This window comes from Haliotis rufescens, unplaced genomic scaffold (genome assembly GCF_023055435.1).
Source record: "Haliotis rufescens isolate VD_foot unplaced genomic scaffold, xgHalRufe1.0.p SCAF_7, whole genome shotgun sequence".
Classification (NCBI taxonomy): Eukaryota; Metazoa; Mollusca; class Gastropoda; order Lepetellida; family Haliotidae; genus Haliotis; species Haliotis rufescens.
In genome coordinates this window covers 9,924,335-9,948,749 of record NW_025964361.1, presented here as the reverse complement: position 1 = coordinate 9,948,749, position 24,415 = coordinate 9,924,335, and the positions used below count along the sequence as shown (strand labels likewise).

General features: G+C 40.9%; 1 protein-coding gene across 3 annotated transcripts in view; it reads left to right on the top strand.

Moving 5' to 3' along the window:
• The window catches only part of LOC124113219 (tryptophan 2,3-dioxygenase-like), a 48,269-nt gene extending 24,326 nt beyond the window's left edge, over positions 1-23,943 (top strand). For all 3 annotated transcript variants that reach the window (XM_048387990.1, XM_048387991.1, XM_048387992.1), the window contains 13 exons: positions 1,146-1,213; positions 1,851-1,941; positions 3,789-3,856; positions 8,999-9,064; positions 10,616-10,677; positions 11,419-11,494; positions 12,064-12,177; positions 12,997-13,107; positions 16,408-16,464; positions 16,871-16,925; positions 18,019-18,156; positions 21,607-21,697; positions 22,733-23,943. In XM_048387990.1, the coding sequence (XP_048243947.1) occupies positions 1,172-1,213; positions 1,851-1,941; positions 3,789-3,856; positions 8,999-9,064; positions 10,616-10,677; positions 11,419-11,494; positions 12,064-12,177; positions 12,997-13,107; positions 16,408-16,464; positions 16,871-16,925; positions 18,019-18,156; positions 21,607-21,697; positions 22,733-22,970 (1,209 nt within the window). In that variant the 5' untranslated portion in view covers positions 1,146-1,171 and the 3' untranslated portion in view covers positions 22,971-23,943. The remainder of the gene's footprint in view (positions 1-1,145; positions 1,214-1,850; positions 1,942-3,788; positions 3,857-8,998; positions 9,065-10,615; positions 10,678-11,418; positions 11,495-12,063; positions 12,178-12,996; positions 13,108-16,407; positions 16,465-16,870; positions 16,926-18,018; positions 18,157-21,606; positions 21,698-22,732) is intronic.
• Positions 23,944-24,415: the final 472 nt, after the last annotated feature.

Genomic DNA, 24,415 nt, shown 5'->3' with positions numbered 1-24,415 from the left:
ACAAATGCTGAGAAGCTCATTGTGTACGATGTCACTTAATGTCTTTGTAACGTCAATATCATTGTAAAGTCATTATAAAACATGTTCTTCGTTTAATTCTTCGTATAGATGACCATTTTGTATACAATAAAATGGATAGTTGAAAGACCACTGGATGTTTGGAAAAAGGTCAAAATTAGATGTATATATGAATTGTAACATTGTTCTTCTGCACTTATGTATAGATCGTTTGTCCTGAGAGAGAAGATCGGTGGTTCGATCCTCGGCCGCGTCATACCAAAAGACGTTAAAGGATGGTACTTGTTGTTTCCTTGCCTAGCGCTCGTCATTACGAAGGGTTGGTCGCTCGGAGTCAGTGTACTGTGTCTGAGTGGGGTAGCCATGTAAACCTCCGGCATGGTATTGTAGTGGGCTAGCACTATAAACCGACAATAGTCCGGAAAAGTACAGGCAGACACACACATATATTTCATACTTGCACGCACGAACACGTGCATCCACGTCGCGACAATCTTGAATGCGACGTATTTCACCACACCTCACCTTTACGTTGTCTCCTTGTTATATGTCATCTTCCCGAGGCAATGGCGTTAACAGACTATAAAAGTCCAGTTTCCACCATTCCACCCTACTAGTTGTGTCCCTTCTATATCCCTCGTATTGACCAATCAGATTCCACTTCTCATATCACTTGCATTAACTTCAAACAATAGCGGCGCCCAGTCAAGACGATCGATCGATAATCAAGATCTATATTGTCATCAAAATGGTCTTACTTCGCGAAGTGCATCAAATCACGTGAGCACCTTGATTAAAAACACGAAAAGATTTGGAAAATATCTGTTGACGCCGAGTTGGTGGTGCACAAGATTTCCAGATCGTGCAATCGACCGATATCTGCACGAGAGTTTACGAACCGGATGTTGATTTCGTTACGCGATTTTGATTAGTCAATGCATGGACTCGTTAGTCCAGCCAAAATGTAACTCCATAATTCCAGCCTTGTTCGGCAAGGGTGGAAAGTGGACTTTTAAGTCAGTTAACTTCCTTGCCTTGTTCGGCAAGAATGGAAAGTGAACTTTTATAGTCAGTTAACTTCCTTGCCTCAGGAAAGATGGTTATGTGTGTGACAATAATACTTTCAGTTGACCGAAGAAACGAAATAAGAAGCATGTCGAAGCAGGAACGCCTGAACTACACAACCTATCTGAAGGTAAGTGTAACAAGCCATACATGATACAGGCGTATGCCTTCGGGAATATGCTGATATTACAGTAAACTACGGTTATAACGAACGCAAAGGGACTACTAATTTTAGTTCGTTATAACCGTAGTTCGTTATAAGCATATATACACTCAGCATAACTACCGCAAATAGTCGGGACCAAAAAAGTAAGTTCGTTATATCCGTCAGTTCGTTATAAGCGTGTTCGTTATAACCGTAGTTTACTGTATATGAAGCTATCAAATATACCCCATTTCAAACAGGGCGGTGACTTTAATTTTATAGTGAATGACACAATCAAGTCTACAAATACACTACAGTAAACTACGGTTATCACGAACTCAAGGGGACTACTGATTTTAGTTCGTTATAACCGTAGTTCGTTATAAACATTTATACAGCATAACTACAGCAAATAGTCGGGACCAAAAAAGTAAGTTCGTTATATCCGTCTGTTCGTTATAAGCTTGTTCGTTATAACCGTAGTTTACTGTATCTTTATCTGGCAGGTACTATTCAAGGTAGGGGCATTGAATACAGGTAACGTATAACTTATGATCATACAGATGTATATTCCGCAATAAAAATATAGCTGACACCCTCTGTTTCTGTGACCTCCCTCCAGCTCACCGACCTCCTGCAGTGCCAGGAGCTGTGTAGCGAGAAGGCAGGAGCCGCCATCCACGATGAGCACCTGTTCATCATTACCCATCAAGGTGAGCAGCGCATGTAGAGAGTGGGGGAGTTGAATTAACGCTGCTTACAACAATGTACCGGATCATGTTTGTAAGGTATAGACCCCTGAAGATCCGGGGTAGAATAGATCTTCAGCAACACTTGCTTGCCGTAAAAGGCGACTATGCTTGTCGTAAGATGCGACCAACGGAATCGGGTGGTCAGGCTCGCCGATTTGGTTGATGCATGCCATCGTATCCCAATTGCGTAGATCGATGCTCATGTTCACTGGATTGTCTGGTCCAGACTCGATTATTTCCAGACCGGCGTCATATATCAAACAAACAAACAAAAGTAAGGTGTACATCAAGGTGTACATGACGAGGAAATATTTCCCTTCGAATTCGAATTATACATAAAAGCATGAACACACAATGCCATTCAGAAAGTGGTCAAATGTAGCAAATGTTATATTTGGGATAACACTTTTTTAGTAAAGTACAAATTCTAGTAGTTTTGGGAGGCTGAGTCCCATCCGGGATTGGGACTCAACCCAAAAGAGTTCTAGAATCTGTACTGTCCCAAATATGGGAATGAGTTGTCCCAAATATAACATTTGTTACTTAATAACAGTAAGGAATATATAGAGGATATTTCATGTGTCCAGTGTCTCTCATCGAGTGACGGGGGAAGGAGATATTTTTCATCCGCCCCCCCCCCCCCCCCCCCCCCATCTCCCCTCCCCTTATCAAGAAAGGGAGACAATTTGAGGGGAGGTAACTCTTGTATGATACGGGACTGGTACTCAACCCATAAAAGTACTAGAATCTGTATTTTATTAAGAAAGTGTTGTCCCAAATATAACATTTGTTACACTTAATAGCAGTTTACAATTAAGGTATGTCTATGTTTTGCTTCAATTTCAATTTAAACCAATACACTGCTAGAGCATATTCTGACATGTAAGATAACAGCATTACTAATATTTTGAAACGAAAAACATTAAATATTTAAATTACCATATAATGTGTAATTATATTATGAAGTGCGGTCCTAACTGACCATTTAGACCATTTTAAATTTGTGACATGTGGTTGAACATGTGTGTATAAATATATAGATTAATAATTGTTTGATTGGCGTTCTAGAAGCTGATAAGTGAGGAAGAACACTTACAGCTTTCTGGTTTATTGCATTAGCGACGTTTCGAGTGAGTGAGTGAGTGAGTTTGGTTTTACGCCGCTTTTAGCAATATTCCAGCAATATCACGGCGGGGGACACCAGAAATGGGCTTCACACATTGTACCCATGTCGGGATTCGAACCCGGGTCTTCGGCGTGACGAGCGAACGCTTTAACCACTAGGCTACCCGACCGCCCCCAGCGACGTTTCGATGTAGATTCTTACACCGTTATCAAGCTGGATCAATCCAGATTAATGTTTTATTGGTATAGAAACTGACATTATAATTCATGTTAAAGCGAACTCACTCACTCACTCACTCAAGAACACGTGTATAATGGCTCGTTCATGATTCTGACATGAAACAGCTGTATTTGAGGAATTCGCATACTTCGAGGTGTCCTCTCTTGACAGTTATGAATATATAGAGGATATTTCATGTGTCCAGTGAAAATAACATGTTTCTCTCATAAAATATCTCATCCCCCGTCACTAGAAAGAGAGACAATTTGAGGGGATGTAACTCTTGCATGACAATAGTTCTGTCAAACTGTTACATGTTCACAGCAGTTAAATATCAAGTTGTATGTTCGCAGCAATAAAAATATTACTTTTATCAGCTTCGGAAATCTCGGTCTTTCACACGGAAGTATATATATATATATATATATATATAATAAAGTTTATCATATCTACCTTCCTTCAGCGTACGAGTTGTGGTTCAAGCAGATGCTGTACGAGATCGACTCGGTCCGGGAGGTCTTCAATACTAAGGTAAGTGAGTGCACGTGGTCCTGTGCACAGCGCACAGATCACAAATCAGGTGAAGTTAAGCAACGTCGGTCTCGGAGAGTAGTTGGATGGGTGACCACGTTCAGCAGCTTGACTCCTGAGAGTTTCTAGGGCTTCGGTCCTGCCCCACACTGTCACTCCTTAGGCAAGTGACTTTGTTCGAAATGTGTCTCTGTTCACCCAGCAGTGAGTGGGTACCCGGTAGCGCCTCACAGGCAGCTTGTGTTGTATACTCCCCAGGGAGCTGAGAATGAAAATCGAGTGCTCACTGATCCATTGACCGGGGTAATAATAGTGTAGCGCTATGAGCATCCACTTGGTGAATGGAATCTGGCGCATTATGAATATTATAATTAATAATAATAATAATAATAATAATAATAACAATATTATTATCATTATTCTTATTCTTATTATTCTTATTCTTATTATTATTATTATTTCAGTTTAATGCCGCTTTGAACAGTGAACATTGTTTCTCTTTTCAATTATAAGGTTTGAAAATGAACTGAACACCTCGTAAACACAGTAATGACATAAACGTATTTCACGTCGTGTCACCCTAATTCGGGGAATTCATAGTGACTGCGGACAAAGACGTTGTCCACTTGGCTTAAATCCACCTGTCATTATGCTAGATGATCATAATCTGTGAATCGGATCCTGACACGCATAAGGAGCGCAACTCTCGCAGCGACTTGCGGAACCGAAGACCACTGGGTCCACTTTGTCATCTCGATTGTAGCGCTGCGATTATACTTTAACATAGGTTTACAATCGTCATAGCGCTAAGGTCTGTGAGACCAAACGGGGGACGGTGGGGTAGCCTAGTGGTTAAAGCGTTCGCTCGTCGCGCCGATGACCCGGGTTCGATTCCCCATATGGGTATTATGCCTGAAGCCCGTTTCTGGTGTCCTCCGCCGTGATATTGCCGGAATATTGATAAAAAGCCGAGTTAATCAACACTTACTCACTACCTCATTGCCGTGAATGTATGTCCTAGATATAATATCACTTCTCAAACAAAAGGCGGTAGGGTAGCATAGTCGGTAAAACGGTTACTCCTCACATCGAAGGCCAGGGTTAGATTCCCCACATGCCACAATGTGTGAAACCCATTTCTAGCGATATTGCTGGAATATTGATAAACAGCCGAGTAAATCAACACTTACTCACTACCTCATTGTTGTGAATGTATGTCCTAGATATAATAAAAACACTTCTCAAACAAAAAAACATAGTTGGTAAAACGTTACTTCTCACATCGAAGGCCAGGGTTAGATTCCCCACATGCCACAATGTGTGAAACCCATTTCAAGCGATATTGCTGGAATATTGCTAAAAGCGGCGTAAAACAATACTCGCTCACTTGAACAAACGGACTCTCGGCCTCCAGCTCACCCACAAGTGACGATAAAAATCTTTGAAATATTGTACAGGTTATCGGAGAATGGGAAACATTATAAGGAAAGTTTGCTTGGTTTAACGCCGCTTTGAACATTATTTTGGTTATGATCAGTTATACCACAGCGTGGGAGGTGGGAGGAAAGCACGAGGTGATGCAAGTCCCAGACAATGACCATTTAGGTAGAACCCAGGAGCACGGGAATGGTGCCGACAAACCTTGAAACATAATCAGGGATTAGAACCCGCGTTCACAGGTTTCTGGCTCTGTTGTGCCTTCAACGGATGGGCCACCCGTGCCTTTAGTTTATTTTATGGAAATGATGTCATCGTTCTGCGGATGCGTGGATATATGTTCATGCTCTCAACCGCTTGTTCTTTAGACCATTTTGTTTCATGTGAACTTTGACATGTTTTAAGCAACAAAACAAGACATAACAATATTTTTTCTAATTGTCTCACTTTTTTAGAGCGTTTATCAGGGTGTTCCAATTCTACATCTAGATCTGTCTCTCCTGTTCTCTTCCACACATTCCTTTTTCAATGTTTGTGACCTAATGTTTTATTCCATAAATATTTCTCAATTTGGCATTTGTATATTTTAGGGACGCTTTACGAACACGCTTTGTTAACGCCAAATTCATACAGACATTTTTTCGACAACTTTCCAAGAAAAACATGGTCTTAGTTTTAAGCGATGCCCGACCGGATTGTCTTCTTGCTAAATTAACGAGGTTAAATTACTTACTATCACCCAAGACTAAGAAAGCGTGTTTTCAAATTCGTTGAAAATTGGGCTGCAAATATACTGTATAAACCCATTTACGATCACTCGAAACTCGGTGCATTGTGATAGAAGTATCGCTTCGTTGTGCAACCCCGCATGCCACTTATCTAAGCTTCAGGTGTCTCATTCGTGCAAATTTAAAAAGCTAATGTTCCCATTTCCTCCAAAGCTATAAAATTAAAGATTGCGTTCGATAATAATAGTAGATGAATTAAATCAATGGAATTATTTCTAAAAAAAAGGAATAATAAAATATTATGGAATAATAAAATATAACTTGCAAGTTTGTACATGGTTTTCATTAACTGTGTATTATATTTTATGTTTGCCAAGCTAACTTGAGCATGAAGGGAACATATAGTTTAAGATTACATCATGCATTCCTAATTCAAAGTTTTATTACGGAGCCAAAGTGATTAAGATAATCCCGAATTATGTAATCACATGCCACAGAAGTATTTGACAATTCAATAAGAAATTAATCAGAAATTAAAAACATATTATTTCGCTATCATCAGATAAGTGGAGAGTAAAAAGAAAATATTATGATAAATATAAACGAAATCAATCAACTATATGCACTTTATTGTCTTTGAATATCATTTGAATATAATAATATTAATAATAATAATAATAAAGCAATCTATATTCTATATCCAATTAAAATATCTTCATAAAGCAGAGTCGAGTAAACAAGATATGTTTACAATATAGCGTCGACTCACGTTTGAAGAGGTGTCCACACTTTTGAAATCTCCTTTTGCATTAATATGTGAAACGGTTAGGTTAATTTATCAACACTGTCACAAAGTGTAATCAATGACAACCAAAACTGACTGCCTGATACAAAACTATGCATGGTTACGTGTATAATCATACTTCGGCCTCTTTTGCTTGAAGTTCAAATATGACAGCAAAAGGCCAAGAAGCGCGGTAACCACTTTACTAAACTCCCCGTCTTTCGCAAACCGTATCGCTATATAGTGAGTGAGTATGATTTTAGGCCGCTTTTAACAATGTTCCAGCAACATCACGGTGTAGGACAGCAGAAATGGGCTGCACATTTAGTACCCACGTGGGGAGTCGAACCCGGGCTTATGTCGAGCGAACGCTGTAACCACTAGGCTACCCCTAAATGTGAATGACGATGTTAAAGCCGTGATGTTTGGATGATGATGATGATGATGATGATGATGATCTCGGGGCCACTAAGGGGGTTGCATCGTGAAAGACTGTATATGGCCCCGTGGCACTAGGGGTTAAGAGGCTCAAAAACCGCGCCGTGTCGCTAAGAGGCTTTCGTGAAATGCACCTAGATAGTCATCGAGCCGTACGAAGAGACTGGAAGATCTGAAGTAACACGTGGCCTTAATACGTCACTGAAGGAATCCTCTTTCGGAACACATCAGCAATTCAACTTGACTTCACAAAACAAACAATTACTTCAGCAAACCTTGTAAAGTTTTCCTCTTTCCAAACCTGAAGCTGTTTGTGAAAAGTCCACTGGCTAAATAGATCTACGTTTAATGGTATTTTTCGATGTATGTTATTCATAACCTGATCTCCAGTGTGCGTGCATGTATGTCAATAAGTCACGCCATAAAATATTAAGCCTTCCTGGTACCTGTTCGGATTCAACAAACAATGTGTCTGTTATTTTCAATACAAATAAAAAAAAACACAAGCAAACTGCTTAATTATTCTCTACATAAACGTCACATTAAAGATTCCACATAGGTAGCATTGAAATATCGGATGTTTTATATGGATATTTTCCATGACTTGAATTCTAAACAGAATCGTCCTGTGTTTCAAAAATTCCAGGTAAAAGTGAAAATATACATTGCCGGGTAAAAAACGTATATACCTATGTTTGATGGTGGCTAAAAATGAAACAAATGAGAAATGGCTATACGATAGGATGTATTTGACACAGGTGTCATACTTTTTTTCTGGGCCTTAAGTTTGCAGTGTTTCGGCGATTGTTTTCAGCCTAGTAACGTTTTGATAACAGTAAAGACAAGATACATGTATGTTATTATAAAGAGGCTACTTAATAACAAACACGCTTATATCGCACTGGTGGATATAACGAACTGTGAAGCCTGGTAAAGTTTTGACAACGTGTAATATGTTGGTCAACTCCAATGTTCAAATGAATATTTTCTTTGGCCTGGCATTTTAAAATAAATGTATTATGTAGCTTTTATTGTAAAAAGATCCTTCAGACAGACACAGGTTTATTCAGTGTTATGGCCATATGGCCTAAAGTACAATTGATACTAACTCATAATATGATGTCACGTGCATATACAGAAGTTACATCTTCTTGAATTTGATAGAAAAAACACGCTTTATATAAGTAGCCACTGAAAAGATAACATGTTTATTTTGTGAGTTGATAATATTGATCATTAGCATTTCAGATGTATAGTCATTATTCAAGAAGGAGAGATATGTAGATCTTAACTTGGAATACTTGTTACACTTAAATAAGACATGGAATTCATCTTCGACTTCACCTGTCACAATTGGTACAAACACTGTTAACAGCATCAATATCTTTCGATTTACGACACATATTTACATTAAAATTAAATGTAAAAAGATCCTTCATTAAGCATTAACGTAACACATTGGGTCCATTAATTGTTTTTAAAAAATCCGGCTAAAATGAAATGAAACATAAGTTGTTTCAAAACAATCCGGCTAAAAATGAAATGAAACATTAATTGTTTCAAAAATAATCCGGCTAAAATGAAATGAAACATTAATTGTTTTAAAAAATTCCAGTAAAAATGAAACTATAGTTGGGCACCGCCTTTTATAACTTTGATTTGAGGGTAGAATAATGGCTCGTACGAAAAACATTTTAGAGCTTTATACTGACATAAGTTTTGTCTTTATGACAACTGTATGTGTTTTTTCACCAGCAAATGGATGAGAGCAAGACACTCCTTGTTCTCAGTCGCCTCAACCGTGTTGTCCTCATCCTCAAGGTAAGATACAGCTCCGTTCGAAACGTCTGTACGTCTCTACATGATGGATATTGTTACTGTGTGTGTGTTAAACGCAACATTCAGCAATAGTCCAGATATATGACATCGACCAATGATTAATAATATGAGCACCTATCCACGCATTTCGGACCTGAAGACGCGTAGTACACAACATATATATTCATATATACGCTCTGATACCATATATAGTTACCAACTTGGTTATTATATCGTATTTTTATGCATTGTTTCGCTTTAATGACAAAATTTTACATTTTAATACTATTGCCGTGATTAATGTGGTGTCGAGGTGTGCATATGCACAACGAGGTACGACAATGTACAAACAGTAAAGTAAGTGTTTCGCGCAAAATATTTACATCCAGACAAAGTTTCACCCTGCAATTACTCATGAATTTGGGTGCAATGACAAATTCCTTGAAATTAATTATGCATCACTGGTTGCATGGTTAGATGACAAACGTACAATGTCAAAATTGGAAATGTAATAGACATGAACAGAAAGACGTCATTTTAAACCTTGATTCTTATGTTTGTACTTATGTGTTCATTGTACTGGCAACCCCTGAACGTCCCAATTGAATTCGTCTATAAAACAAATGGTATTGACCCTTTGTATATTAGACGTTTTTAACAAAATCGTCCTGATATCGGGTGTCCAGGTTAACGAGGTTCAGGTTATATGAGCAATAGCTTGTGTAATCAGTACATTTTTTATTGTTATTACTTTTAGATAATACTTGTTTCAGTTTTGCATCTTGTGAGTGAGTGAGTGAGTGAGTTGGGTTTAACGTCGCTTTTAACAATATTCCAGTTATATCGCGGCGTGTCAGCTTAATGTGGGAGGAAAGCCCGAAGTGATGCAGGTCTCAGACGTTTACCACTTCGGTGAAACCCACGAGCACGGGTATGGTGCTGACAAACCTAGAAACATAATCGGGGCGAACCGGGATTCGAACCCAAAATCACAGGTTTCTGGCGTGCCCAAGGGACGTAACTCTGCACAGCGAATCGCGGCTCCTTAGACGACTGGGCCACCAGTGCCCCGTTTTGCATCTTGCCTATCTAGATGATACACGTCCCAGTTGTATACCAGGTGCTGACGTGATCAATATATTACGTATTATACATGTCACTGATATAAGACAGCCATATAACATGCCAACCAGCCCACGGTACTAGTACACGGTCCAGCCGTGAAGATCCGCGTAGAATAGATCTTCACCAACCCATGCTTGCCGTAAAAGGCGACTATGCTTGTCGTAAGAAGCGACTAACGAGATCGGGTGGTCTGGCTCGCTGACTTGGTTGATACATGTTATCGTATCCCATTTGTGTGGGTCAATGCTCATGATATCAATCACTGGATTGTCTGGTCCCGACTCGATTATTTCCAGACCGCCGTCATATAGCTGGAATATTGCTGAGTGCGGCGTTAAACAACAAACAAACAAACAAAGTAAACGGTCAGTCTCTTATTGTGGCTGACAATGGAGTATCTCTTAATGGCCTTGATGACTCTTTTGACAGCTGCTGGTTGACCAGTTCCAAATCCTTGAGACGATGACCCCACTAGACTTCATTGAGTTCAGGTGAGCAACCGTGAAGAGAATGGTCAGAGATCCAATCCTTCAACAATCTCCTGAGACGGAACTACCGACATCCAATCGTGCCAGTTTGACTTACAACCATATTTTGTACTAACACACATTCTGAACTCTTTACAAGTATATATTTTCAAACTGCTAATTATATATAACACTGACCCCACGTGTCCTTTATATCACAAAGACAATCAAGGGAAAAGCTGTTGTGATACACATTACGGTAATGCAGGATGACGCATGATATACTCCTCAAAACAAGTAAAGAACACCGAAAGTGGTGTTGCAATACCCAGTAGCCATGACAGATTAACTATAGTCATATAAACACTGCGGGTGTTCCTTAAGTTCCGTTGAGTAGTGCAATGAATGAATAAGTTCATAAATAAATAGACCCGTGAAGATTCCGGGGTAGATTAGGTCTTCGGCAACCCATACTTGCCGTAAAAGGCGACTATGCTTGTCGTAAAAGGCGACTAACGGGATCGGGTGGTCAGGCTCGCTGACTTGGTTGATACAAGTCATCGATCCCAATTGTGTGGATCGATGCTCATGATATTAATCACTGGATTGTCTGGTCCAGACTCGATTATTTACAGACCGCCGTCATATAGCTGGAATATTGGTGAGTGCGGCGTTAAACAACAAACCAACCAACCAACCAAATCATAAATGAATGATCTATAGATGAACAATATTATTTTCATGTAATACTTTGTCGCCATGCAGGACACACCTAGCAACAGCATCCGGGTTCCAGAGTCTTCAGTTCCGGTTGATCGAAAATAAGCTGGGCGTCAAGGAAGTACGATAGCATCTTCTTTAAACAGGAATATATTAATATTCACTTATTTTGCTTGTTTGTTTGTTTGTTTTCTATTTAACGCCACACTCAGCAATATTCGAGCTTTTTGACGGCGGTCTGTAACAAATTGACAATTTAACTAAACATCGGATTCGACAGCCAATATGATATATATGGATGGCAAAGTGGCCTTTATATTGCTGAATTATTGCTGAAGTTGTCGAAAAAGTGTACGAAATGACGTGGTATTATGACCAGGTGAGCTCGAGCGCCACATGATTGGTAAAATTTATTTATAACTTTGAACATAAATAAACAGACATACTACATAATGTGAAGTAATTGCGATGTATTTTCAATAACTTCTTTGTATAATCACACTTGGAAAGAAAGCATGAAAGCTTTTATATTGCAGGATTTGCAGAAATGTGACTTTGTATTATTGGTTACGCCTGTTAAACATGGTTCCTAAACCGACATCGTAAAGATTTGCAGGATTCCAACTTTCTATAATAACTTGTCGAAGTACAACGTTGTATTGTGGGTAACACCTGTTGTATCTCCGCCAGGACACCCGCATCAAGTACAACCAGCAGCATTACATGAAGGTGTTCAACGACCCCAAGTCTATCCGGCAACTCCAGGATTCGCTGGAGTCCCCATCATTACTGGCACTGGTGGAGGTAAGTCGATTGACTTGACAAGCTCTCTCGATTTAGCTGGAACTAATGCGGCATAAAGTATCATTCACACGTTTACTAAATATAGTTTATACACAAAACATAGTGTATATATTGAGAAGAAAACAACCGAACGTATTTCCTTTTTATCGCGATCTAGATAGGAGAAATGTGATTTGACAAGGATTAGGTACTGTCCATCCTGATCATTCCTTTTCTTATCTTATTGGGGCGGTCGGTATGAGTGAGTGAGTATGGTTTTACGCCGCTTTTAGCAATATTCAAGCAGTATCACGGCGGGGGACACCAGAAATGGGCTTTACACATTGTGCCCAAGTCGAGAATCGAACCCGGGTCTTCGGCGTAACGAGCTAACGCTTTAACCACTAGGCTACCCGACCTCCCCAACCCGATGAAAAGGCAATTATTAGTCCTGAAAAGTTACAAGCATTAAATTGTTATCCATAGTGAGTGAGTGAGTTGGGTTTAACGCCGCTTTTAACAGTATTCCAGTTATATCACGGCGTGTCAGCTTAATGTGGGAGGAAAGCCCGAAGTGATGCAGGTCTCAGACGTTTACCACTTCTGTGAGACACACGAGCACGGGTATGGTGCTGACAAATCTAGAAACACAATCGGGGCGAACCGGGATTCGAACCCACAATCATAGGTTCCTGGAGTGCCCAAGGGACGAAACTCTGCACAGCGAATCGCGGCGCCTTAGACGACTGGGCCACCCGTGCCCCCTTGTTATCCATAAAACGATCATATCTCCATGTTCAACCCACTTAAACACTTAATTAATATGTTTGTGTTTAACAGCGTTGGCTGGAGAGAACCCCCGGCTTGGGGGAGCGAACTTTCAACTTTTGGAACGTCTTCCAACAAGCTGTGTCCCGGTGGCTGGAGGATACCATCATGACCCCAGCTGAGGTAACAACCCGACAGAGTGAAACTTCGTTAGTCAGGACCCCGTTAATCAGGACACTCCAACTTCTAGTCGATACCTAGTGGTCTATTGATTAGACTGTCTGCCTGGAGAGATGGTAATTGTTGTTACCCTGCCTGTCGCTCGGCATTAAGGGGATAAAATGAGGACTGGTCGGATCGGAGTCATTATACTGGCCGAATGACGTATATAGCCATGTTAATTTGCTGCCTGAGAGGCGTATCCATGTTAAACTGCGGCATGTTTTTTCAATGGGGTAGCGCTTTGTCTACAAACCAGCATAAGTCCTGACTTACAAGCAGCCACACACAGACACACATACATGCATATAGTCGTTATATAAATGCATAATCCTGAACGTGACGTTAATCCCAACTTTACTTCACCTCCCGCTGATACCTCCTGGGGAACGTTCACAGATGACATCACTTGATACCATGATTCGTTATCCGGAAACGTTTATCAGGAACATTGCTTTGCGGATTAAGGGGGTTTCACGGTACAAACACACACAGTGTATTGGCATATGGATCAAGATCATCAATCAGAGATAGAAATGTGACATAATATCTTTGAAAAATAAATATTGTATTATTTAAGAGAGCATTTTGTGTTAACATGGACATATTTAGAGCATGACAATGCCATATTTTAGTTAAACTGACTTTACTAATACAGTAAACTACGGTTATAACGAACACGCTTATAACGAACTGACGGATATAACGAACTTACTTTTTAGTCCCGACTATTTGCTGTAGCTATGCTGTATATATGCTTATAACGAACTACGGTTATAACGAACTAAAAATAGTAGTCCCTTTGAGTTCGTTATAACCGTAGTTTACTGTAGTATGTTTCTGTAGTAGGTTAGATGATCTGAAAGCGAAACCCAACAATCTGTTGACCAATTAGGTTTGACCTAGCAACCATAACCTTGTGTTAAAAGGAGGCTTTGAGCCTGTGTGAGAAGGGTAATCGACTGTTAGACTGATTTGACTTCTACGTGAAGACAGGGACGGACAGGTCAGGACATGCTTACCTTTTCGCGAACACCTGGTGTCATCACTGATTTTCAGTTATCCATTCATACAATTTTCACGCTACTGTACCGTTCACGAGAAAAGAAATCTGTTAATTCTCAGGGGATGACGTTTTATATTATGAAGTGTGAAGTGTTGTTTTGAACAACTTGAAGCAGAGGAAGAGAATTTTGAATGTCAACGTCTTTCTTAGGAGGAGGGGGCACGAGTGGCCCAGTCGTCCAAGACGCCGCGATTCGCTGTGCAGAGTTGCTTCCCTTGGACACGCCAGGAACCTATGATTGTGGGTTCGAATCCCGGTTCGCCCCGATTATGTTTCTAGGTTTGTCAGCACGATACCCGTGCACGTGGGTTTCAGCGAAGTGGTAAACGTTTGAGACCAGCATCACTTCGGGCTCTCCTCCCACATTAAGCTGACACGCCGTGATATAACTGGAATAATGTTAAAAGCGGGGTTAAACCAAACTCACTCACTCACTCACTCACTCACTCACTATTAGGAGGAACACAACTTAGTCTTTCATCATTCACCCGAAGAAGGGGGAAGTATATACTCCGAAACGTTGTGTTCCTCCTAATAAAGAAGTTGACATCCAAAGTTCTCTCCCTTATGTGTATCACTTCTAAATGCCTTTCTAAGACTCAACTTGCAGAAAATTTGTAAGGACGTGCTTACTTAGGTTTCGTTAATATGTTTGTCACAATTTATCTTATTCTTGTTTGGCGGGAGAGTGTTATTGGAGGGTTTTAGGTTCGTCCAACACATCTGAATCACTGACTCATAAACTGCAATCCCTCAACCACTGTATTTACTCACTCACTCACTCACTCACTCACTCACTCACTCACTCACTCACCCACCCACCCACCCACCCACTCACTCACTCACTCACTCACTCACTCACTCACTCACCCACCCACCCACCCACCACCCACCCACTCACTCACTCACACACTCACTCATACCAAAGACGTACATATATGTATGTACGTCCGTGCTCATACACTGCACTCATTCACTCACTCACTCACTCACCCACTCACTCATACCAAAGACGTACATATATGTATGTACGTCCGTGCTCATACACTGCACTCATTCACTCACTCACTCACTCACCCACTCACTCATACCAAAGACGTACATATATGTATGTACGTCCGTGCTCATACACTGCACTCATTCACTCACTCACTCACTCACCCACTCACTCATACCAAAGACGTACATATATGTATGTACGTCCGTGCTCATACACTGCACTCATTCACTCACTCACTCACTCACCCACTCACTCATACCAAAGACGTACATATATGTATGTACGTCCGTGCTCATACACTGCACTCATTCACTCACTCACTCACTCACCCACTCACTCATACCAAAGACGTACATATATGTATGTACGTCCGTGCTCATACACTGCACTCATTCACTCACTCACTCACTCACCCACTCACTCATACCAAAGACGTACATATATGTATGTACGTCCGTGCTCATACACTGCACTCATTCACTCACTCACTCACTCACCCACTCACTCATACCAAAGACGTACATATATGTATGTACGTCCGTGCTCATACACTGCACTCACTCACTCACTCATACCAAAGACGTACATATATGTATGTACGTCCGTGCTCATACACTGCACTCACTCACTCACTCATACCAAAGACGTACATATATGTATGTACGTCCGTGCTCATACACTGCACTCACTCACTCACTCACCCACTCACTCATACCAAAGACGTACATATATGTATGTACGTCCGTGCTCATACACTGCACTCACTCACTCACTCACTCACTCACTCACTCACTCACTCACTCACCCACTCACTCATACCAAAGACGTACATATATGTATGTACGTCCGTGCTCATACACTGCACTCACTCACTCACTCACTCACTAACCCACTCACTCATACCAAAGACGTACATATATGTATGTATGTCCGTGCTCATACACTGCACTCACTCACTCACTCACTCACCCACTCACTCATACCAAAGACGTACATATATGTATGTACGTCCGTGCTCATACACTGCACTCACTCACTCACTCACTCACCCACTCACTCATACCAAAGACGTACATATATGTATGTACGTCCGTGCTCATACACTGCACTCACTCACTCACTCAACCACTCCGGGCTCACCCCCATCGCCTCATCATGGAAACCTAACACATTTTTAATGAGTGTCATCTTCCCGCAGGAAGAAGTAAATCCGCTGCAGAAGGAGACCATGATGCAGGAATACCAGAAACAAAAGGTACAGTCATCAATTATTCATTAAATAAAATTAACATAACTAGACCCTCGAATGGCAAGACGCTAAATATAGCCGTCCAATGAAATTATTCTCACCAACCAGGGAGTCAGAGGCAGGACAGATGAAATGGTGGCGTCGAATCTGAAATGAACCTAGAGCTGCGACCAATTGATATTTTCTCTGTGTGCGCGCGGGGGGGGGGGGGGGGGGGGGGGGGGGGGGGGGGGGGGGGGGGGGAGGGGGGGGAGTGGTCTCATATTTATATGTGTAGAGTAGCATTCCTGTCACATAATCAAGTATCAGAAAAAACGTGTTGATCAAACTTGACTCCTTTTGTAAATTGATATTCCAATAACAATAGCGAAAACGTTACTTGATAAATAAAATGATTTTTTTATATTCGCAGGACTCCTTTCAGTCAATATTTGATGAATCTGTTTACAACGGTCACAGAGAAAGAGGTATGGCTTGTTTGTCCGTGGGCTGGTTTACGTCCATGCGGATCACATCTAGCCCGGAAACCCCACAGAGAAATGGGACACGTCAGTTGTCGATACGTATACGTATCGGTCATCCCGAAACGTAAAATTACAAATGCATTTTAAATGTTGATATTAATAACTCCTGTCCTCTTTTGTAAAAAAATCTCCTCGGCATATTAACATCACCTTTGACACTAGCAGTCAATAAGTCGTCCCTAGCTATACGTTATCTACGATCTTCCATGCTTAATTGGCACATGGGTATCGAACCGCCTAACAAGACAGAATACACTGTGTTTATTCCCATCACCTACCTACCACGTTTGTCGTGGTTCAAATCCCATGCTCGCCCTGATTATGATCGTTGTCCTTCCAGCGCTGTATCCTTGTCCATTGCGCCAAAGTTGTAAATGCCTGAGTCCTGTATCACTTCGGACTTTCCACCCACATTATGATTTAATAGACCGCCTCCGTGGTCTAGTGGTAGAGCGTCCGCCCGGAGAGCGGAAGGTCCGGGGTTCGATCCCCGGCCGCGTCATACCAAAATACGTTAAAAGATGGTACTTGTTGTTACCCTGTCTGGCGCTCGGCATTAAGGGGCTAGAACAAGGACTGGTCGGCTCGGAGTCAGTATACTGTGTCTGAGTGGGGTATTCATGTTAAACAGCGGCATCGTATCTCAGTGAGCTAGCACTATTAATCGGCATCTGTCCGGACTAGTACAAACACACACACGTACATGCACGTCGCTATATAAGTGCAATAGTCTTGGACGCGACGTTAAACCCCATTTCACCTCACCTCACCTATGATTTAATATGTCCGAAATACTGTTTAAAGCGGCGTCAAACCCAAATCACTCTCTTACCCTAACAATAATCCTGAGATGATTAGGATACATCTTCCCGAGGCAAGAGAGTTAACTGACTATAAAAGTCCAGTGGAAACTGGACTTTTAAAGTCAGTTAACTATTCGAACTATAAAAGTCCAGTGGAAACTGGACTTTTAAAGTCAGTTAACTCTCTTGCCTCGAGAAGATGACTAGGATATTACCAACATGTCGTGTTTCAGGTGAACGTCGTTTAAGCCACAAAGCCTTCCAAGGGGCGCTGTTCATCTCCCTCTACAGAGACGAGCCTAGGTTCAACCAGCCCTATAAACTCATCACGCTGTTAATGGACATCGACTCTCTCATGACGAAATGGAGATGTAAGTTTTACAAAACGTCTGGAGAACTTTTAGACCAAGAAAACGTTCATCACCACTATCTATATATCTCCTAAAATATAAACTTAATAGCGTAATTGTCAGCAATATTTCAGCTATAGGTTATTGGTCTGTAATAAATCGAGTCTGGACAAGACAAACCAGTGATGGATATTCATGCGCCACGTCTTCGGGACATGATGACCCACAATCAACCAAATCACCGACCATCCGATCCAAAAGTCGCCTTTTACGACATACATTGTTCCTGGAGACCAATTCTAAACCCGAAATCCGCATGAGGCACGTGCATCATATAACGTTTTTAAATGGTATTGTGTAAACGGACGGGCAAAACAAAAAAATAAAAAATAGATTTGACCAAAGAATTACAAACGTTATCAAAACGTTAGTCCGAGCTTCGATCCCCGGACGCGTCATACCAAAATACGCTAAAAGATGGTACTTGTTGGTACTGTCCGCGCTCGGCATTAAGGGGCTAAACAAAGACTCGGCTCGGAGTCAGTATACTGTGTCTGTGTGGGGTATTCATGTTAAACTGCGGCATGGCATCTCAATGGGCTGGCACTATAAATCGGCATCAGTCCGGACTAGTACAAGCAGCCACACACACACATGCACGTGCATGCACGTCGCTATATAAGTGCAATAATCTTGGACGCGACGTTAAACCCAATTTCACATCACCTGCAAATATGACAAGACTCATAGTAGTGATCAGTAAAACATTGTGTTCTTGCATCTAACGTTAAGGTGTTGACGGTGAATTAAAAATCTACCAAAATGAGATTACTGTCTTCCAGACTGAACTTATGAATAATATTACATCTCCAAATGTACAGCACTTATGAATGGGAATTTTGATAGGTGTTATAAATGTTGGTCATCATGTTGAACACACTTTTTGTAGCATCGGAGTCATTGTTTCACTGTTTCTGAAAACGATAATGTCATGTAACAAATATAGAAACAAAGAAAAGAGATTAATGTAGTATGCAGATGCACATATTTGAAAATCATACATGCACGTTGAGGGTATGTGAAATTGAGAAGGAACGGTGTGTAACATTTTCCCATCCGAAACTGACAGTTATCATTGTGCTTGATAGTATGTGGAAATGAGAAAGGACGATGTGTAACCTTTACCCATCCGAAACTGACAGTTATCATTGTGCTTGAGAGTATGTGGAAATGAGAAGGACGGTGTGTAACCTTTTCCCATCCGAAACTGACAGTTATCATTGTGCTTGAGAGTATGTGGAAATGAGAAAGGACGGTGTGTAACCTTTACCCATCCGAAACTGACAGTTATCATTGTGCTTGAGAGTATGTGGAAATGAGAAAGGACAGTGTGTAACCTTTTCCCATCCGAAACTGGCAGTTATCATTGTGCTTGAGAGTATGTGGAAATGAGAAAGGACGGTGTGTTATTATAACCTTTACCCATCCGAAACTGACAGTTATCATTGTGCTTGAGAGTATGTGGAAATGAGAAAGGACGGTGTGTAACCTTTTCCCATCCGAAACTGACAGTTATCATTGTGCTTGAGAGTATGTGGAAATGAGAAAGGACAGTGTGTAACCTTTTCCCATCCGAAACTGACAGTTATCATTGTGCTTGAGAGTATGTGGAAATGAGAAAGGACGGTGTGTTATTATAACCTTTTCCCATCCGAAACTGACAGTTATCATTGTGCTTGAGAGTATGTGGAAATGAGAAAGGACGGTGTGTAACCTTTACCCATCCGAAACTGACAGTTATCATTGTGCTTGAGAGTATGTGGAAATGAGAAAGGACGGTGTGTAACATTTTCCCATCCGAAACTAACAGTTATCATTGTGCTTGATAGTATGTGGAAATGAGAAAGGACGATGTGTAACCTTTACCCATCCGAAACTGACAGTTATCATTGTGCTTGAGAGTATGTGGAAATGAGAAGGACGGTGTGTAACCTTTTCCCATCCGAAACTGACAGTTATCATTGTGCTTGAGAGTATGTGGAAATGAGAAAGGACGGTGTGTAACCTTTACCCATCCGAAACTGACAGTTATCATTGTGCTTGAGAGTATGTGGAAATGAGAAAGGACAGTGTGTAACCTTTTCCCATCCGAAACTGACAGTTATCATTGTGCTTGAGAGTATGTGGAAATGAGAAAGGACGGTGTGTTATTATAACCTTTACCCATCCGAAACTGACAGTTATCATTGTGCTTGAGAGTATGTGGAAATGAGAAAGGACAGTGTGTAACCTTTTCCCATCCGAAACTGACAGTTATCATTGTGCTTGAGAGTATGTGGAAATGAGAAAGGACGGTGTGTTATTATAACCTTTTCCCATCCGAAACTGACAGTTATCATTGTGCTTGAGAGTATGTGGAAATGAGAAAGGACGATGTGTAACCTTTACCCATCCGAAACTGACAGTTATCATTGTGCTTGAGAGTATGTGGAAATGAGAAAGGACGGTGTGTAACCTTTTCCCTACCGAAACTGACAGTTATCATTGTGCTTGAGAGTATGTTGAAATGAGAAAGGACGGTGTGTAACCTTTACCCATCCGAAACTGACATTTATCATTGTGCTTGAGAGTATGTGGAAATGAGAAAGGACGGTGTGTAACCTTCACCCATCCGAAACTGACAGTTATCATTGTGCTTGAGAGTATGTGGAAATGAGAAAGGACGGTGTGTAACCTTTTCCTATCCGAAACTGACAGTTATCATTGTGCTTGAGAGTATGTGGAAATGAGAAGGACGGTGTGTAACCTTTTCCCATCCGAAACTGACAGTTATCATTGTGCTTGAGAGTATGTGGAAATGAGAAAGGACGGTGTGTAACCTTTACCCATCCGAAACTGACAGTTATCATTGTGCTTGAGAGTATGTGGAAATGAGAAAGGACGGTGTGTAGCCTTTTCCCATCCGAAACTGACAGTTATCATTGTGCTTGAGAGTATGTGGAAATGAGAAGGGACGGTGCGTAACCTTTACCCATCCGAAACTGACAGTTATCATTGTGCTTGAGGGTTGCACTCTCTTGAAACGTCATGGCAACTATATCAGTTATATAAATTAATAATTGATCAATATGTATCATACATGTATATATAACACGAACTATACCTTGTCAGGTCAGGAGCGGTGGGTAGCTTATTGGATAAAACGTTCGAACGTCACGCACATAGGCCGAGTTCGATTCCCCTTACGACTACTGGGTTAAGCCCATTATTGGTGTCCCGGCGTGATATTTCTGGAATATCACTGCAAAAGGTGCAATATACACTCATACTATTTTGTCCTCGTAGTATAATTGTCATATTAAGATACCGATGTGAGTCAGTGTGAGTCAATGTGAGTCAGTGTGAGTTAGTTTGAGTCAGTGTGAGTCAATGTGAATCAGTGTGAGTCAATGTGAGTACTGTTTTTTTCAGATAATCATGTGATGATGGTTCAGCGTATGATCGGCAGCAAGGTCGGCACCGGAGGGTCCTCGGGGTATCAGTACTTGCGATCCACAATAAGGTAATAACGGTACTATAGCATGCTTGTTTATATACTTAAAATAGGGTTACATTTGATCTTTTTGCAAATCATTCTGCAAATAATAACACAAATATGCAACAGGACATTTTATTAAAATCAAACTCTGACACATGCATTAATGAGTAAAAGTACATAACTGATGAACCTGACTTTTCAAATTTTCATACAGTCAGATCATATCGTGTCAGCTTAATGTGACGGATTTTCACCAATTGTCGTTTGGGGACGTATCAAATCGCTCACAAAGGTCATATCGAAATCCATATGATTTTGTTTCCATCCACGTTTCCGTGACATGCCACATCAAACCAATAGCGGCCATTCTGTGTGTTCTCCTTATCAGCGTACAGTTAACTTTTGTGTAAAATCTTTCTTTCCATCATTGTTTCGAGTATTTTCGGGAACAAATTGTTTTTAAACTCACACCCAACAGACCACCTCTGTACCTCCACCAGAATATCAAATAGCTTGAGTCTAAATATTACTTGTTCCAAATGGCCTCCTGTAGATTTCCTTGAACCAATGAATAGATTATATCTCCTGTCCAATTATTGAGGCATCGCAATGAATAAAATAAACAATAAACATTATAAACAACGCACCATGCCGTCGAGGAACGATGACACACAGTCAACCAAGTTAACAAGCTACCATGCGATCTACTTAGTCCCCTTCTATTGACGTGGTGAGTTTAGTTGTTTGTTTGTTTGTTGTTTAACGCCGCACTCAGCAATATTACAGCAATACGATGTCGGTCTGTCGATAATCGAGTCTGGAACAGACAATCCAGTGGTTGACATCATGAGCATTGATCCACGCAATTGGGATACAATGACATGCATCAACCAAGTCAGCGAGTCTGACCACCCAATCCCCTTAGTCGCCTCTTACAACAAGCATAGTCGCCTTTTACGGCAAGCATGAGCTATTGCCCAAGAGCTATTCTACCCGGGATCTTCATGGGTCTGGTGGGTCACTAAGACCACAGCAGCTGACAGCAGACTTTTGTTTCAGTGACAGATACAAGGTTTTCCTGGACCTGTTCAACCTCTCCACATACCTAGTGCCTAGAGCATACATTCCAAGATTGAGCAGTCGGTTGAAGCGGCGATTGAGCGTGCTCTCAACCGACCAATTGATGGACGACATTCATGGAGACGAGAACGAGACAGCCAATGGCGAGAGAGACTCTGAATCGGCAGATGAACGGACACTTGTAGACGGAGTTGTTAGTTTCTCGATTGGAGACTGAAGACAGTGCGACTGATTTGGTATACTGCCAAATATTCCATGTGTATACTGCCAAATATTTAATATGTATACTGTCAAATATTTCAGGTGTATATGCCCAATATTATATTTTACGCTGCCAAAAATGTCACTTATGTACTGTCAAATATTTCATGTTTTTACTGCCAAATATTTCATGTGTATATTGCCAAATATTTCATGTGTATACTGTCAAATATTTCATGTGCATATGGCCAAATATTCCATGTGTATATTGTCAAATATTTCATGTGTATATGGCCAAATATTTTATGGGTATACTGCCAAATATTTCATTTGTATGCTGCCAAATATCAAATGTGTAAATGGCCAAATATTCCATGTCTATACTGCCAAGTATTATGTTCGTTGACAATATAAACAGCCTCGTTACACGAAGCATTTTAGCGCTGTGACTGTCATTACGTTTGTGGTGGGAAGGGGAATATCTGTTACAGACTGCTGAGAAACAAACACTCTCTTTTCTCTGGGGAAGAGCAGAAAAATGTTTCGTTCACATGTCATATTTCTTTGTGGTAATGCATGATCCAAAATATTTGTAGAGGGGACACTATACACAAATTAACATCATTCCGTAACTATTATTCGTTCATCCGGATAACTGGAAACCCGGAAGATTTCTTTGCATGGTCCTGTCCAGTTTAATGTGGTTGAACTGTATATACCGATCCAATGAAAACATGTTGATTTTTGTTCAGACCTTTTTTCAGTATATATGTATAAAGTACACATATATTAATATACATTGTACTTAGCATAACGCTTTCATGGCACGATTGCAAACGTTTTCTGAATAATTCCAAACCATATGAAAGTAACTGTACTTGCATGATTATAAGCCCAACTGCACTAAGCGAAGTTATATGAGGCTGTGGTCAAGTACACGACACGATCCCTGTTGACTGAATAAATGTGGTTTATATCAACTTAGACCTGATGAATGTTTCTGTTGTCCATGGTGCAGACACTGAATTGGTGTTTAAGGCCGCACTCAACAATATTCCTACTATATGATCGCGGCCTGTAAATTATCGCGTTTGGACCAGACATTCCCGTGATCGATATTGTGAGCAACGATCCCCCTCGTCAGGGTGCGCTGATACGCAGTGAAACAAGTCACCCACCCTGACCACCCGATCCATTTGGTGGCCTCTTACGACAAACATACACGTAGGTTGGAGAGGCCTATTCTAACCCAGAATCCCAACAAGGCGTCCCTCTTTGATATATGGCGTGTATTTTTGTTTGGCCGTTGTAAATACGTACAATCTTCCTATCGTGTTCCCTTGTGATTAGAGTAACATTTAGTCTCTGAAATCTTATATTACACAATAACTTTCTTGACTCTAAAAATAAAAAAAATTCCCTATGCTGATTGTGTGGAATAGAGCTAGCTTGAGCTGGCTA